Source organism: Talpa occidentalis, unplaced genomic scaffold (assembly GCF_014898055.3).
Source record: "Talpa occidentalis isolate TD23 unplaced genomic scaffold, MPIMG_talOcc4v2.1, whole genome shotgun sequence".
In the NCBI taxonomy this organism is placed as follows: Eukaryota; Metazoa; Chordata; class Mammalia; order Eulipotyphla; family Talpidae; genus Talpa; species Talpa occidentalis.
Window position 1 is genome coordinate 64,259,379 of NW_026555331.1, and position 17,049 is coordinate 64,276,427.

The 17,049-nt window shown below is 34.4% G+C and overlaps 1 protein-coding gene across 3 annotated transcripts in view; it reads left to right on the forward strand.

Moving 5' to 3' along the window:
* Nucleotides 1-16,622, forward strand: part of PLAG1 (PLAG1 zinc finger) — a 44,002-nt gene extending 27,380 nt beyond the window's left edge. For 2 of the 3 annotated variants that reach the window (XM_037506444.2, XM_037506453.2), the window contains 3 exons: nt 6,396-6,494; nt 8,939-9,297; nt 9,818-16,622. In XM_037506444.2, the coding sequence (XP_037362341.1) occupies nt 9,056-9,297; nt 9,818-11,078 (1,503 nt within the window). In that variant the 5' untranslated portion in view covers nt 6,396-6,494; nt 8,939-9,055 and the 3' untranslated portion in view covers nt 11,079-16,622. The remainder of the gene's footprint in view (nt 1-6,395; nt 6,495-8,938; nt 9,298-9,817) is intronic. The other variant, XM_037506469.2, reaches the window with a different exon arrangement.
* The last annotated feature ends 427 nt before the right edge of the window (nt 16,623-17,049 follow it).

The following is a 17,049-nucleotide window of genomic DNA, read 5'->3' on the forward strand; positions in this document are numbered from 1 at the left end:
TTTCCAGATGATAAATTATAATCAAAACACGTTGTATGTGCTTAAGGAGCTATGGGATAAAACACTTGAAAGCAGAAATGTTCTGAAAATTCAGGCTGGCCGAGAGTCACCCAGGTGTGTCTCTGAGCCTGTCAGGGACACCTGCACACCTCTGAGCGGCATGTGCCTCAGTCTCCCTTGCTGTCAACACCCATTGACAGAAACAGGACAGACTCCCAGGTGCTCATAATGTTGTGCTAGGTTCCTGCCTCTCCACCCAAACAAACTAGCAGTTTCATTCTGTGGGTTTGTCTTTAGAGCCTGCCGTAAACAGATTTGGAAATTTAGGAGCTCCAAAACACATTTACCTGCTTGTTGTAATTCTTGAAGTTGTTTCAAGGAATTCTATTTGTGTTCAACAAATATTTATCAGAGATCTACTACTATTGGGATTCTGACCAGGTGCTGGGAGTATAAGGGTGAATAATAGTTTGCCTGGAGATGAATTTACAGTCCTGAGGAGGAGACAGGTAATTTCCAGAAAATCTTTAGAACCCATATCAGGGGTTCAATAATGAGAGAGGCAAAGTTCTGAAGTTCATTCTTGTGCAGTTAGAATCACTCAAATACAGTTACCAAGTGTCTTATTAGTATAGCTGGCAGAATGTGTGGGTCCTCTAGAGGCAGAGGGAGTGGCTACCCTGATTGGGCAAGTTTGCCTAGAACTGATCCTACTTCAACTGTGTGGGAATAAATAAAAGTTGTTTCCAGAAGTAGTTTGGTCCAGGATAGCCACGTGGGCATAACTTAGAGAATAACAGTGATGGCATATATAGATCCCGACCTGGATGCAGGTTCTGTTTTCATTACATTGTTTAGTATTACTCAAGATTTTGTACACACTTAACATTTATACCTTATTGACTACATGCACAAGCCTCTGATTAAAGTTCATTTTGAGCTGGCTTAAAACTAATTATCTGGGGCCTCCTTGGTGGCTCAAGAGGTTAAGAAGCAGCACTATGATGCTATCCATAGACACTGCAGCACTGGTTCAATCCCTGGCCCAGGAGGTGATCCACATGGAGCAACAGACCTCTCCGGTCTTGCCCGCTGCTCCCCTCAGCAGTGTGTTTCAGTACATCTTCCTGTTCTGCTCCCCACTCTGTCTCTAGTGAATCCTCTCACCCCCTGCATCTCTGGCCTGCACCCCAGCTCTTGTATGCATAAATAAATCTTTTAAAGTAATTAAAAAATAAAAAATTATCTGCATGAACTTTTAAAATTAAGTAAAACATTATCACTTTGGTTTTAAAGTATACTCTTTCTACCTTCCCATTTGAATTTATTACAGATTGAATGAGTGCTTGAACCCTGACTTATGCTGTAGTTGTAATTTTAATAGCATTAGGATGAATGAAATCACGTCCTCCAAATATTTAGAGTCCTTCAATGTGAACATTTCCATAGTGTCAAGCATGCTTTTTGTAACCCCAGGAAGTTAAGGAGTTTGTGGTAATAAAAACATAAACGACTCTTCACAAATTGGGAGATAGGCAATTTTCAGATTGCACTGACCTATGAAGTACCTACTTTATAATTCTAGCCAGGGCTAGAATTTTTGGAGATGCTTTATATTTTGGAAATGCTTTATATCAAAACAAAACCAGGAAAACTTCTGAAATTAAAGTTTTGATTAAGCAATCATACTTTCTGTTCACATGTAATTGTTAACTGTTTGCTCTCTCAAGTATCATTGCTTCCTTTTTATATAATTCCTCTAATTTCCTGTTTGCAAATACTGACTGCCCTTTGCTAAGAAAATGAGAATACCCTGGTGAACCACCCATTTGTATTTTATTTTTTTGATAAGCATATGCAATCATGGGGGCTGGGAGGAATCTTCCAAATAGTAGTTAAAATGCTTACTTCCAAGTTATGTATCATTAAAAGAGAAGTAAAAATTTTGACCTATCATGATATTCTTGCTCCATAAAATAATTAGCCAAGGAAAATATTTCTGAATTGTGAGATAAAATTTATTTGAATATTATATCTTCAGCAGATATCTCTCTGGGTACACTAGGAAATGAATAAACAGCCATACCCACATGCAAAGTGACCCAAAAAGGAACCTAATTGTATACATAGAAGTGACATTGGAATTTTTTGGTTCCATTTTGGAATTTGTTGACTTTTCTACCTGTCCTTAAATAAATCTATTTCCCTTTACTTCTATTAGCTTTTGCTATTTGTATATTAGATATAAAACTTTCTGAATATCAATAAGACTGACTTCTATGGTAAATTTCAAAATGATTGTCGTAGAACTCTATGTTAATGAATTGCTCATAATAATGTTAAATACAGTAGTTATAAAAGGACATCCTATTTTAAGTAATTTTAGTTAGCTATGACATCTACTATAGGAAAATAAATACTGTACCAGTTTTCAGTGTTTCAAGTATACAGTGAGTTTTTGGGTACCTACTACAGCTTAAGCGGATCTGACCCAGTCTCAGCTCCTTTCCCTGTCTCCTGCTTCTCAGTGGGCACTCCTGTTCCTTTCTCTTCTCATTGAATATAGGCAGCCTCATGTGATTACCTAATAATCCTTTCAGCTCCAGGCCAGGAATGGGCACTGGCATCAGGAGTGTTTCCACTTTAGCAATTTTTGTTAGGAATAGGGACCAAATTGATATTATTCACTTTATACTAATTGATTCCTTAGCAATAAGATCAATCAGATAAGACTTATTTTCTGAAACAAAAGTGTTTTAGAAACTTTAAGTATTACAGTTGCTGTTGTTTTAGTCTAAGACTATAAATAGCTACTAAGTTTCAAAAATACTTTCTGTTCTCTTAGTTTGTTGTTACCAAATTATACTCATGCTGTATTCCTTTTGACTTGAGTATGGGTATATTTATTCTACGCTTGTTTATGTGGTGCTTGAGCAAGCCTCTCGTTCATTTTGTTGCTGGAAGGCACTTACCTTGCTTTAATTTTTTTCATTCTGAAATTTCAGCAATATTTTTTCTTTCTTTGATGGAAACAGCAGTGACTAACTGACACAACTCCTGCCCCAGTGTTACTGACAGTTTACTTTTAAATTTCTTAGATTTTTATAGTTGTAAGGATTTTCCTCATTTTATCTCTAATATGTGGTTTTACAGATCTGTGGGAATTGAATGCTATAAAAATTTCCACCTTATCATACAAGATCAAAAATGTTCTAAGCATACAGTTGCCCTTCAAAATTAACTGTGTCTTCAGTTGTGTTATCCTGTTGATAGAATCTTTCACAATATTCAAAACTCTGTTGTGTTTTATACATGTAAACAAAAGTATTAACTGCTGGTAAGTTTTCTTTTGCAAGCTACCTTATTTACTCTATATGAAAAAAACATGTTTTAAGCTAATATTGACATTTTATGCCTTTATTTACAAATGGTGTTTTATGATTAGCATATGGAAGAATAAAGCTTTGATTATAGATGCTATTGCCCTTAATTAGCAATGTCTTTGTTTAACTTTTAAGTATAAAAGCATTATTGATGCAGGTAAGTGTTACAAAAATTCACAGCTGTTACAGAAATGACTATCAGAACTGTGGAATTTAAAATAATAGAAACAGTTTCAATACAGGCCTGTTCTTTCTGCCTTCATCCTCATGGGAATTCATTTTAGTAGACCCTCTGATGTATGATTCATTTTTGCTTGTTATTTTTCTCGGTGAGTCACTGTTTTAGAATGTAAAACATAGGAAGATAAATCTGTGTGTGTGCAGGCATACTCAGTCTTCTCTTTAATTATTGTTTTTATATATGCAAATTTGCCCTAGAAAAAAAAATGTTTTGTTACTAGCAAAAGCAGGAAGGGTTTTCTGAAATACTTTTATCTTCTAGTGATTTGAAATATACATGTGTACATTTTCCACCTTGCTTCACAACTCTTTGGACCAAGGGAAAAAAGAACTGTAATCATTTAAAAGGCATAGTAACCAGCCTTCATATGTAACAACGGGAAAATGGGTATACATTTTGTTGCAGACTTTGCAGAATAGTAGTCACAATGCTTTAAAAAAATTTTTTCTTAATACTTCAAAAGAGATCACACATATTTTAACATTATGTAAAATTAGGAATACTTATAAACTTTATATTTTCTTGTGTTTATTATATCAAACAAAATAACAGTGAACTCTGTCACGCTCTTGGTTTCCCTTGTTTTAGGAAATAACTAGCAGTCCTTTGGAATTATTTGACCCAAAATAAGACTCATAATAGTTAGGCTGAATTTAGGGAAATTAACTATGACTTTGGGATTGTGTTTTGTGATAAATGAATGAAAATGCTGGCTTTATTATTTTATTTCAGACTGTAATATATAATGGATGATTTGTAAACTATTGTATTTCAAATCAAGATACATAATTTTGATCTATATTTAAAACTTTAACGTATTTTCGTAAATGCCATTGAACAGTAAGCATAAATAAAATTTTAATGAATGTATTCTGGATGTAATAAAATTATATTCATGAGGAAAGGAAGAAAATATATATTTGCTTGCTAGTCAATGATGGTTTTAGATTTTTTCCTACCCAAATCACTGTCCACTCAGACAGATATAATAGCTATTACTTAACTGCTGTTTAAATTATTTAAAATTTACTTTGTAAACTGTCTTTATTAAAAGAAGCTTTTAAAATTTTAAGTTTGTTTCCTTTCGGGAGTCAGATCTGACTACTCTGAAAGAGAAAATAGACACTAACCCCATTCTTGTATTTAAAGTATAAATGACAGACTCTATCCACTCACAAGTTGGTTTGCTAAGCTATCCTTCTAGAATATAATCGGATAAGGGTAAAATAGAAGTGTTAGGACATAAGCCCCTTCTTGCTATCAAGATCTTGAGCTGCTTTGAGCCTCTTACATTAAAATGCCAATGATAATAAATGCAACTACCTGTCAGGTCCTTTGAATTCCAGGGAGGTTATAGAGATGAAAACACTATGCCTATACTGTATGTATATTATTAAAATAACGTGATACACAAAACAGGCTTTCATATTCCTAATTACCCTTCCAAAACTCAGTTATGTGCCCTGAGCAAGTAAGTATTTACAAAGTTAACTTTATTATTTTGCAATTTTGATGTGCAGAGTTCAGTTCTTCCATTTATGCATGCCCTGTGCTTACAAAAGAATGGAGCTTTTGCTTTAACTTTTTAAATATCTTTTGTTGGTCTCAATTTTTATTTTTCTTATCTTTTAAACGTGAGAAAATGCTGCTTTCAGATAATACTTGTACTATTTTTGTAATGATGCTTGAATGTTCTCTATTAAATATTTTATTTTCACATCACCAAATTCTTAAAGTACAGGACCATTTTCTATTGGGGAAATTAATTAGATTTGTGTTTAGAACAATAAAATTATTTTCATTTAGCTTGTCAGTGGTGAATCCTTTTGTTATATGTTGACTATTTGATTTGTATTTCCCCTCTCAAGTTCTTATATTCATGATTTCTGGTTAATCTTTATAATTCAAGTTTACTAACTTTCCTATGCCATGTATATTCTATTACAGATAATCCTATCTTTTTCTGCCTTTTGACTATTACTCTTTTCACATTTATTTGTTCAACCAAGAATTATTAGGGTTTTTTCTTTGTGTTCTTAGTCTACTGAGGATCATGCTACAAATGGACACTTTTGAGAAATACCACATTTTCAACAATGATCTCTTGAAACCAAATGATGCTTTCTTCCTGACCCCCTTCTCTGTAGTAGTCCATATTTACTTTCCTTGCATGCTTTTGAAATCTAAAGAGCACAGAGTTGTTGCTACATTTCAGCAATCCTTGCAGCATTCTGAGAAATGAATTGTCAGGTACTGCAGATAACAAAAATGTACTCAGAGAAGCCCAAGTTGCACAAGTTTGTACAGTGTGGACATGTGAGTGCTTCTATCGGGTGTTTTCTGTTCTTTGGTGAGGTTCCAGATGCACTGTCTCCAAGAGAGAATTTAGTGTTTCTCTTCTGTAATATTATTAATGAAATTTTGATCAGTTTGGTTTACCCATAGTAACCCTAATATCCATTTCTCTTAGTAGACACGTTAGATTTTAAAATTTTAATGAATTTGGGAAAGAAGTGGGGAATCATTCAGCATCACAAAATGCCATTTATATAGGTAATACTATTTTACCTTTTGTTTCTGCATTTATTTGGTCATGTAAATGTGCTTAGAACTAATAATTTGCAATTGGTGAAAATTAATGCATGACTCATAAGCAGAATATGGAATGTAAGCATGTGCCATGAAATTGCAATTCTTTATCCTTTATTTTCCATCATTTACTTGCTGGTTCTAGTTAGAGTGTAGTCCATCCTTATTTTTTTGTTTCATAGATTGGCCAAAATGGGAAGGACTGGATTCCGCTCTCTTCCACGAAGAGTGAATGGAACTGGCTAAGATCAAGGTCTGAGGCTTTTTCCATCTGTCATCAGGTATTCATTGAACAGAAATCACTGCAATTCTATGCATGTACCTTTAAAGTACTATATTTGATTGATAGGTATATTATGAATGTGAAATTTTATTCAATGTTGAACTTACAACCTTGTATTTATCCTATAGTTTAAATGTACCTATAACTAATTTGAGTTTTGTAATTATTAAGACAAAAAGGTATTATTTATTAGCCATTAAAAAATTTCAGCTGGTCTTAGAAAAGTGTAATATTTGAAATCTGCAATTCTTCATTGCTCAGTATGTACATCAAAAATAACAGTACATAAAAGATTACCTGTTACTCCATATTATCACCAATTTTTATATAACCAATGTTTAAATATTGTTTCATGTTGCATTTTTAGTACATTTTTTTCAAAACATGGAAGTCAACACTTTCCCCAATTGGAATTCTCTGCCCGTGACAAATGTGACCAGTATTTAAAAATTTTTGAATATTAGTTACCTACAGGAATTTAAATATTATGCTGATTTTACAACTGAAAAATTTACCAACTTGTTTCCCACAGATGTCAATAGGTGGATAAAAGAATCATGTTAGGAAATCATGTAATTAAAAGTACTTTTTTTTTTCCTTTATTGCTTTATACCAGTTCACAGTGTCATTACTGGTTATTGCAGAATAGCTGTTTTGATGTTTCTGAGAGAGGGGCTGTATCTTAAATGAGAATATAGCAGGGAAAGAACAATTCCCTGAGATTCAGAAAATCTAAAACTTAAGGAAACGTACTATATTAGCATTACTAATGTCAGTTGTTTTAATTGTGTTAATGTCACTTTTAAACTGCAGGGGAAACGTAGACAATTTGAACAGCATGAAAGAAAGCTTTTTCCTGTATCTACTTACGTGAACTAAATCCTAAGTCACCTATGTGGTTTACACTTTAAATGAGTGGATAATTTTTCTCTTTTGCTATTTAATGACAGCCTCTACATCGAATACATTAGAAACTATTATCATGTACACTTAATTTTTTAAATTATAGGAATTTAGAGTTTCTGCAAGAGTATAACTGAAATTTGCAAAAAAAGTCAGTACCATACATAAAATTTGTCAAGGCAAGTGTCCGTACCAAAACACAACTACATAAAGAAATTGGTTTTCATTTGTTTCTGAATTTATCATAGGGTGAAAAATCCAGTTGATTAGTAGTTGATAACAGTCATTTAATCATGTTCAGTATTTAAAATTACGTCTTTTTAAAAGAAGTTGCAAGTATTATTTCTCTGTCTTTTAAAAGTACATTGCTAAATAAACTAACATTCATGAACCTTGGAGAGTCATTTAACTCTTATTTAAATTGAATCTTTAGGGAATTGATTTTCTTACTCTGAGAAATATAGTCGATGATATTTACTATCTCTTGTCTATGAATTTTCAAAGGTTTCAGTCAGCTTTAAATTTTTTCAAGTAGACATTTTCTTTGCTGTAAGTTATGTACCATTTCATTTTTCTCGCAGCACTGATAAAGAGTTGAAACTCTGACATAACCTTTTTACCAACCTGAAATACCTCCTAATGATGTATCCTTGCACAGGTGCTGTGCTCTAAACCAGTAATCCCACATGTGTGTCACACAGGGCTTACAGGTGTGTCAAAGACTGATCCCCTGTGCTTTGGGGATGCCTGATGACCCTAACTTACCACTGACCTCAGTGTGCCCCATGAACAGGACCATTTTCTATGATGAGGAAAATGGTGAGGAAAATTACTCCAGCTGAATCTTCCCTCTAAAAAGGTCATGATCCTCACCTAAAATACAACAAAAAGTTTTTCCATTTCAAGAACACATATTTGTTATGAAGATAAGTATTTTCCACTCTTGACTCAGAAACCCTTCTGTATGTAATGACACTGGTATAAAGAGTAATTTTCACTTTGGGTGGTGGGCCCAACTCTTTCAGGCCTCTGGTGTCTACATTAAGTGCTTCTTCCATGGACTGAATGGTTCACAAGGTGCCTAAAAGAGTTATCAGTTGTTTATATTTTCTTTTAATACAGGATGTGACTACAGCCAATTTGTGCAAATTAAAAAGATTTTTAGACATTCACATATTTATGTTTTATATTTATGTTCCATTACATTTATGTTCCGTAGTTCCTTATGAAAATTGAAGCTCAGTAATGCCACTTTTAATGTTGTCTTTCAATGCTTCGTCAAAGTACCCAAAAATCACTACTGCTTTCCCTAAGTGCAAATGCTTGACAAGTGGAATGTCAGGGTACATGTGGACTGTTCATTCTGAGCAATGCGTTAATATGTATTTTGACAAGTATACGGAAACCTACAGATATTACATTAGACCAGCTGAATCCATTTTATGATTTCTTTTTTAATTCGAAAGCATCACATAAGCAAATAAATTTTTTTTAATTAAGTTTAGTTACAAACTAGTTGTTTCTTATTTTTTTTTCCAGTCCCTTTTTGCTTTCTTTTACGACCACATGAAACTTGAGAAGCCACCTAAAGCTAAATCATTTAGTGGAGTTGGGCAGTTCCCAAGTGTCCAACAAGAAGGCCTGGTTTAGGCTGCGATGGCCACTGTCATTCCTGGTGATTTGTCAGAAGTAAGAGATACCCAGAAAGTCCCTTCAGGGAAACGTAAGCGTGGTGAAACCAAACCAAGAAAAAACTTTCCTTGCCAACTGTGTGACAAGGCCTTTAACAGTGTTGAGAAATTAAAGGTTCACTCCTACTCTCACACAGGAGAGAGGCCCTACAAGTGCATACAACAAGACTGCACCAAGGCCTTTGTTTCTAAGTACAAATTACAAAGGTATTCAACTCTATTTGTCTTTCAGATTATATTTTCTATAATGTTGGCCATTTGAAGCCATTGTAAACGTATATAATTGTATACACATTTTTTAGCTAATTTACAGAGAGGAAATGTTAAGTAGATTAGACAATGGCTAGCTTTGGTATTCTAAGTCACATACTTCTATGTGTTGGTGTCTTTAATTTTTTTGAATAAAATGCTTAATGACAGTAGAATTTCCATTTGTACAAAGAAATTACAACAAGAAAAGAGTATGGACGTTTGCGTGAGTATATTCAGTCTTGCTCATTTGCTTTTGTTGTAATAGCTAAAAACCAGCAAAAACTAAAGTGGCAACTTAATGACTCAAGTTCTGCAGTGTTTAGGCACGTTAACTATCCTTGTAGCATAGATATTAAGTTAAAAAGTGTCCATTATTCAGGAAATTCTGTTTTAGCAGAATAGTTTAGCTTCCATTTGAAAAGTGAATACATACCATTTTTGTCATGATACTTACAGAATATGTCTGTGTTTAAAGGCACATGGCTACTCACTCTCCTGAGAAAACCCACAAGTGTAATTATTGTGAGAAAATGTTTCACCGAAAAGATCATCTGAAAAATCACCTACATACACATGACCCTAACAAAGAGACGTTCAAGTGTGAAGAGTGTGGCAAGAACTACAACACGAAGCTTGGATTCAAGCGTCACCTGGCCTTGCATGCTGCAACAAGTGGTGACCTCACCTGCAAGGTCTGTTTGCAGACTTTCGAAAGCACAGGTGTGCTTCTGGAGCACCTTAAATCTCATGCAGGCAAGTCATCAGGTGGGGTGAAAGAGAAAAAGCACCAGTGCGAGCACTGTGATCGCCGGTTCTACACCCGGAAGGACGTCCGGAGACACATGGTGGTGCACACTGGAAGAAAGGACTTCCTCTGTCAGTATTGTGCACAGAGATTTGGGCGGAAGGATCACCTGACTCGACACATGAAGAAGAGTCACAATCAGGAACTTCTGAAGGTCAAAACAGAACCAGTGGATTTTCTGGACCCATTTACCTGCAATGTTTCTGTGCCTATAAAAGATGAGCTCCTTCCGGTGATGTCCTTACCTTCCAGTGAACTGTTATCAAAGCCATTCACAAACACTTTGCAGTTAAACCTCTATAACACTCCATTTCAGTCCATGCAGAGCTCGGGATCTGCCCACCAAATGATCACAACTTTACCTTTGGGAATGACGTGCCCAATAGATATGGATGCCGTCCATCCTTCTCACCACCTTGCTTTCAAATACCCATTCAGTTCTACCTCATATGCAATCTCTATTCCTGAAAAAGAACAGCCATTAAAGGGGGAAATTGAGAGTTATCTGATGGAGCTTCAAGGTGGTGTGCCCTCTTCTTCCCAAGATTCTCAAGCATCATCATCATCTAAACTAGGGTTAGACCCACAGATTGGGTCCCTAGATGATGGCGCGGGGGACCTCTCCCTGTCAAAAAGCTCCATTTCTATCAGTGACCCCCTAAACACACCAGCTTTGGATTTTTCTCAGTTGTTTAATTTCATACCCTTAAATGGTCCTCCCTATAATCCCATATCAGTGGGGAGCCTGGGAATGAGCTATTCCCAAGAAGAAGCACATTCTTCTGTGTCTCAGCTTCCCCAGCAAACACAGGATCTTCAAGATCCTGCCAACACTATAGGTCTGGGTTCTCTGCACTCACTGTCAGCAGCTTTCACTAGTAGTCTAAGCACAAGCACCACCCTGCCACGTTTCCATCAAGCTTTTCAGTAGGACCCCAAGACATTGATTTATTGCAAAAAGTATGTGTAGCCCTGCTTTAGATCACCGATTTTATTTTAGTGCCTACCTTAAGACAGTATAAAAATTTCTGCTTTTGTATATTACCAATTTTCATTAAGCCAGTATAAGATAGAAACTAGCTTTTTAAATGAGCTTTGGAACCATTTGTGTTCAGTTATGTTTACCTGGGTATTTTGTCCTGATTCACTGCCAATTGTCATATTTTAAGATCATTTTTCATCTAGAAAAGCCATTATCATCAGTAAAGCCTTACAAATCCCGTGTTCATATTACATTTAGATCTTAAAGTCTTCAATTTTGGCCAGTAACAATGGCTGCACCTTTTGACATTTGGCTCACGTGATAGATTGTACATTTTCTAAAATGTGTATGAATAACTCAAGAGTTTTGAAATTTTTACTAGCCTCTGAATGGATTCATAATCAAACATTTCAAATGAATGAAGAATCCACTTGGAGAGAGATTAGATGTTTCTTAGGTATACCATAATTTCAGGTCAGTATATTTTGAAGGCTTGCTATTGTCTGACTTAAATGCTTGCTGTCTTTATGATGCGTATGTCAGGAAAACAACCTGAACACAAAGCACCAGTATTTATAGCAAAAAGAGACTTTTAGCAAGGTGACACAGCATTCCATGTTACTTAATAGCTGTCTTTAAATTTGTACACAGAATGTTTTGCCACGCTTCAAATTTCTTTCGCTTACTCCCTTTCCATTCAATAATACTAACAGTGGATGGGATTGGAGTGTTCAGAGTGAGCACATAGTTCTCTTGTAGTGTTTTCCACCTTCCGTGACCAAAGGGTAGGTCAAGTACAGCCAGCAATTTTATTTTGACTATCAGTCCAACCTTAGTCCAGAATCTAGTGCCAGGGTGGAACACACGTGAGCTGTGTTGACCCCAGAGTGGACTGTCCTGGCTTATAGGATATGATAGACTCCTGAATGGAGTGACAGACATGAAGCACAAAGTTCAACTTGGAATCTTGTCTAGAGATCATATCCCCTGTTGCCAGGGTTGGAAACTGGACTCTTTAGGAGTTAAGTACAAACATATCCCTTATATCGCTTCTTGCTGAATTTAATAGGGTTTATTTCCCTTAAGAGCCAAAAGCCGAAAACAAAATAATACTCATACCCCAAAGGTGTCTTTCTCATTCAGTGTTAATTCATCTTTCCTCGCTGTTTTCAGGTGGCTAAGTTAAAGTAAATGTATTAGGAAACTACTTGAGGACTGACCACAGAGTTTTAAGCAAGTTAAAATATATACAGTAAAACCCCACTTTTACACGTCTCTGGGAGAGGGGAGTGAATGTTGCAAATAACTTGGATTTGTAGAGGGGGGGGAAAAGTAAAACAAGCACTATCTAGTTAACATGACAATAACAATATTGTGTTCACTGAATACAATAGTTACTACAGGCTTTCCTCATGTTAGACAACCACCATAATCTTCTCAAAGGTCAAATTATTATATATATTTTTAATATCAGATGGCACATCAACCTAAGAAACATTATATGTTAAGCACTTGTTAACACCTTATTTAGGGACCCTGTCCTTTGGGGTGGGTATGAGGGTGGAAGGTTTATAGAAAAGTATATGTCTCTTAAAAAAGAAAAAAAGATTTCTGAGCACTCATCAGCCCTAGATGGAGGCTTTTGCTTTCCTAGGGCCAATTATCACTGCAGATTGTGTTTACCAAGAATTACTAAAAATGAGTGCAGGTTACTGAATATAATACATTATTTAAGATATTTGGGAATAGTATAACTTGTGGAAAGATGTAAATTGTAATAATGTAAATGGGGGTTTCACTATATATATTATAAAAATATATATATACACACACACATATATCACACTTCATAGAATCAGAGTTGCTCTCTTAGGGAGCTTTGGCTCCTGATATTTTATCATGCTCCTATTTTTTTTAATCCTAGGAGCAGTAGTTTTTATACTTATGTATTTAAATTTTATTATTAAAATTACATTTTATTAAAAAAGTGTGTTCCAAAGGCATTAAAATTATATATGTTAATAAGGAAATACATTTAAAAATTTTCAAACTGCTCCTAAACTTTTGATTAGGAGAATATTTGCTCTGAAAGTAGGCTTTTAGCTCTGCTTTATTACTGCTTCCTTTAGTTTCTATGAAACAGATTGCTTACCTAAATCATTAATTGAATGATTAGTGTTCAATATTGCTTTAATCACCATTTTTTAAAAAAAAAGAAAGAAATTTGGTGACAGAGCACAAATAGAAAACCTATTTTTAAGTAGAAATCACAAATAGGAAGTGTGGAAGCACTATTTTATCAAAAAATTGCTGAAGGAGAAGTCAAGTTAATGAGCTGAGACATTGGCCTTAGTAGGCTGTATTTCATTTGCTAATAAAAAAAAAAAAATACAAGGGAGTACTAGGATTTACTAAATAGGCATTTTGGTAATGGGGAGTGGCACCATATAGATAAATATATTTTTAGCCTAATTCTCGCCCTGCATAGAACTCAAATAGATGGAGGCACATCTTTCAGGGCACCAGTGTTAAAATTGTAGTGTCTTAATATTCATATATACACCTCTTTGCCTGTTGCTGCCCCACAGACTTGAAATAACACTTCCAAATAAGAGGGAATTCAGCTAATTTGTTTTTAAATTGACTATAGTGGTCACTAAACCCTTATTGAGAGAATTTTTATTAAAGAAAGGCAGACTAATTTATTTCAATTGCACAATGGTCTAACAAGATGCAACACAGAATTGGCTCTTTTTTTTTTCCCTAGATAAAGTATGACATTAGTTTTATGTCAACTGGATGTGATAAAAAAAAATTATTGCCAATGCTGTTTTCATTCTCTGCTGACCAGAATCATTATCCTTGAAGTTTCTGGTAGTGCCTTTGCTTGATTTAACAAAAAAAAAAAAAAAAGACAGAAGATCGTCATTAAGTAAAAATATTTCAGTTTAGAATTTGGACCTCAGACAAGATATTGAACGTCATTCAGTTTGAAGTTCCACATGTATGTACAAATTAGGTCACCAGACACAGAAGCATGAGTGTGGAAGGATCTCGGCACTGTAAGCAATATTAGCCATTCATGCATGCAAATATCTTTGTAGTTATCGGTCACTGTTAAAATTTGCATTTAAAAATCCTATTACCAAGTTCAGTTTTTCAAAATTTCTATTGTCCTGGCTGATCATGCACCACTCTTAGTGCAACTTTTTAATTTCATTTAGTGTTTTAAGCTATGTATTTTTGCCTATTTGTTGCTTATGCTTTATTATTTTTAGTCATTTTTGGAATATGGTGATATATTGTGTTAATTTGGACAGTGGCGGTTTTTAAAAACCATATACTGAATGAAACATGAGCCAGAGCTGATTGCTTTATTAAGCTAATAATGAATGTTAAAGAGTACATATTTTCAGGATTATTCATCTAGTAAGCAATACACCTATATAGGTCAATATTTTTTTAAAAAATAGAGCTTGGTCAACCTCTATTCTACACATATTACAAGATATAGCACTTTCAAAACGAATCTAAACTTTTACAGAACTTCTTATAGGTTATGCCTTTTATTTTAAGACTTATTATAATTTGTTTCAAGTGCCATTAGATGATATATATGTAGGCCTTTGATATATAATGCTTTGTGTTCAAAGTGGTAGATGGTATTTTAAACAGGTACATTTTTACAGTGTTTTCTTATCAATTTGCTATATTGCACAGAATCAGTGTGTCTTTTCATACAGTTTTACAATGGTTTATTTTTTTACAAGGTTTACGTGTCTCAAAACACACTGTCTTCCCAGTATGTAAGTTAAAATATACCAGTTCACCCAAGTTGCTTCTAGCCTACTGAGATCCATATGACGCTGGAGGAGATCTTTTTAATGTTGAGTATTCTTCATTAGCAACAGCAGACTGTTAACCTCTGACAAACGAGTGCCTACGTTGACTTTGTCTTATTTTTTCTAACACTGTGTCAGTAGCCATGTCTACAACACAGATAGTGTGTTGTGATTTCATAGCTTTATAGAAGTTGTGTTACGTAGTTTTGTGCTAATCTATACAGAACTCCTTTGTCATTATATAAACAAGGTGATGCCACCAACATTGGTAAAGACACACTTAGATCACCCTGAAGCCCTTCTGCAATATTATCACCCCTCTGCGGATGGAAGGTAGTGTCTTTTGATAAGTTATCTAGCTCTAGAAATGACAGGACTGTTGCTAATATATAAAACACTTCATTGTATAAGCTTCAGTGGTACAGATGAACCATAATGAATGTTTATCTTCTCAGAAACACTCCTTCACTATCATGTTGGATCATGCTGCTAATGTAACTTGGGATACAACTCTTCATGGTGCTACAAACTTCTCTATCTCGTTCAGTTGTATTTTTTTATCCATAGAAAAAAGGACTACAGTAGGTGTACAATATATTTTTATACTGTGACTTAATTTGTCATTAACAGACTTTTACACCACCCACCACAATGTATTCATGTGCACTTGCAAAAGGAAATCTTGGATGTGCAAATGTTACCAGAACAAACCCAGCTTTTGTCCACAATGTGACTGTAGCTCAAAATGAAAACGGGCTTTATGATATAGTGTGGAGTGAAGAACATGCTGTACATTACTAACAGCCCTTTGAATATAACAAAAACTGGGAATCCATTAGGAAATGGATTGCATCCTGCCTGAGCATAAGCTGGACTGCTGAAATTGTATTTTTAGCTGATGAAAAGTATTTGGACTAGTACTCTAAAAATGTTCTAATGGTAAAGTTTGGAGTCAAAATAGAAAAGAAAAAATCTGCATTCCAGGCTGAATTTTTGTATATTTTTATTGCCTTTAAAATCGCTCTTCTGTGATACCGGGAAATCAAGTGGCTTATCATGTATATCATGTACTTAAAATGTATTCACAAACTACTGTTGTATTTGTATAAAATATAGACAAAGATCGTATTTTTTGTGTGTGTATAAGCTCTGTAAAGTAGCAATCACATTATGAAGCTGCAGCGATACTACATTTTAAACATCCACATCCAAAGAAGCAGGCTATTTATTGTCCAGTTACCCAGATATAAAATATTCATTTGCTGCTAATTAAACAATAGTACTGCAGCTTCTTGTGGCCTACAGTGTTAATGTTTGCTGTAAGAAAAAAATATGTGAACTCCACAAAATATATGAATAAAATTATAGAGTGGCTTTAGATAATGCAGATCTTTCTGAAATTTTAACAGATAAATTTCTATTTGGTAAAACATTTTTTCTTCACTTTGGATTAGAAATACTGATAAATTTGATATATTTGCTAAATATAAGATTCTAGAAGCTGGCTCTAGGACATATTTTGTTATTGAAATGTACAGTTCTAGAGTTTCTTTGTTTTGTTTTAAAACTTTTGTACCTTTTAAGGAAGGATAGAAATTGTCAATAAAAAAGTCAAAACATGATGCATCAAAACTTTAATCCAGGTGAGAATTCAAAAAAGAATTCCAAAAAGCCTTTAGAATGTGTAAATTGATAATGGCCCTTGTTTATGAGATAAAATTGGCGTTAGGTGTTCATGTAACACTATCTTTCAATACTACAGATTATCCTTTTAGAAGGGGCTGTTTGTCTAAAATATTGCTAAAATTCTTGACAATTCATCTGAACCAAAACATCCAGGCATTCTATAATTACATCTAAAACTCACCTGATAATTAGTAATGTAGCTTCAAAAAGAGAAAGATTCAAAAAATTCAGTTAATAAACTGTCCAGGAACCAACTGTAGAAATATTTTTTTATGTCTCACATCTCTTTCAGTATGATAGGAAAAACTCCCTTGACTTTCCTGTTTTAAGGCTCTCCTGCCTTTTTTTAAAGGTCTATTTATTTATGCATACAAAAACTGGGGTACAGGCCA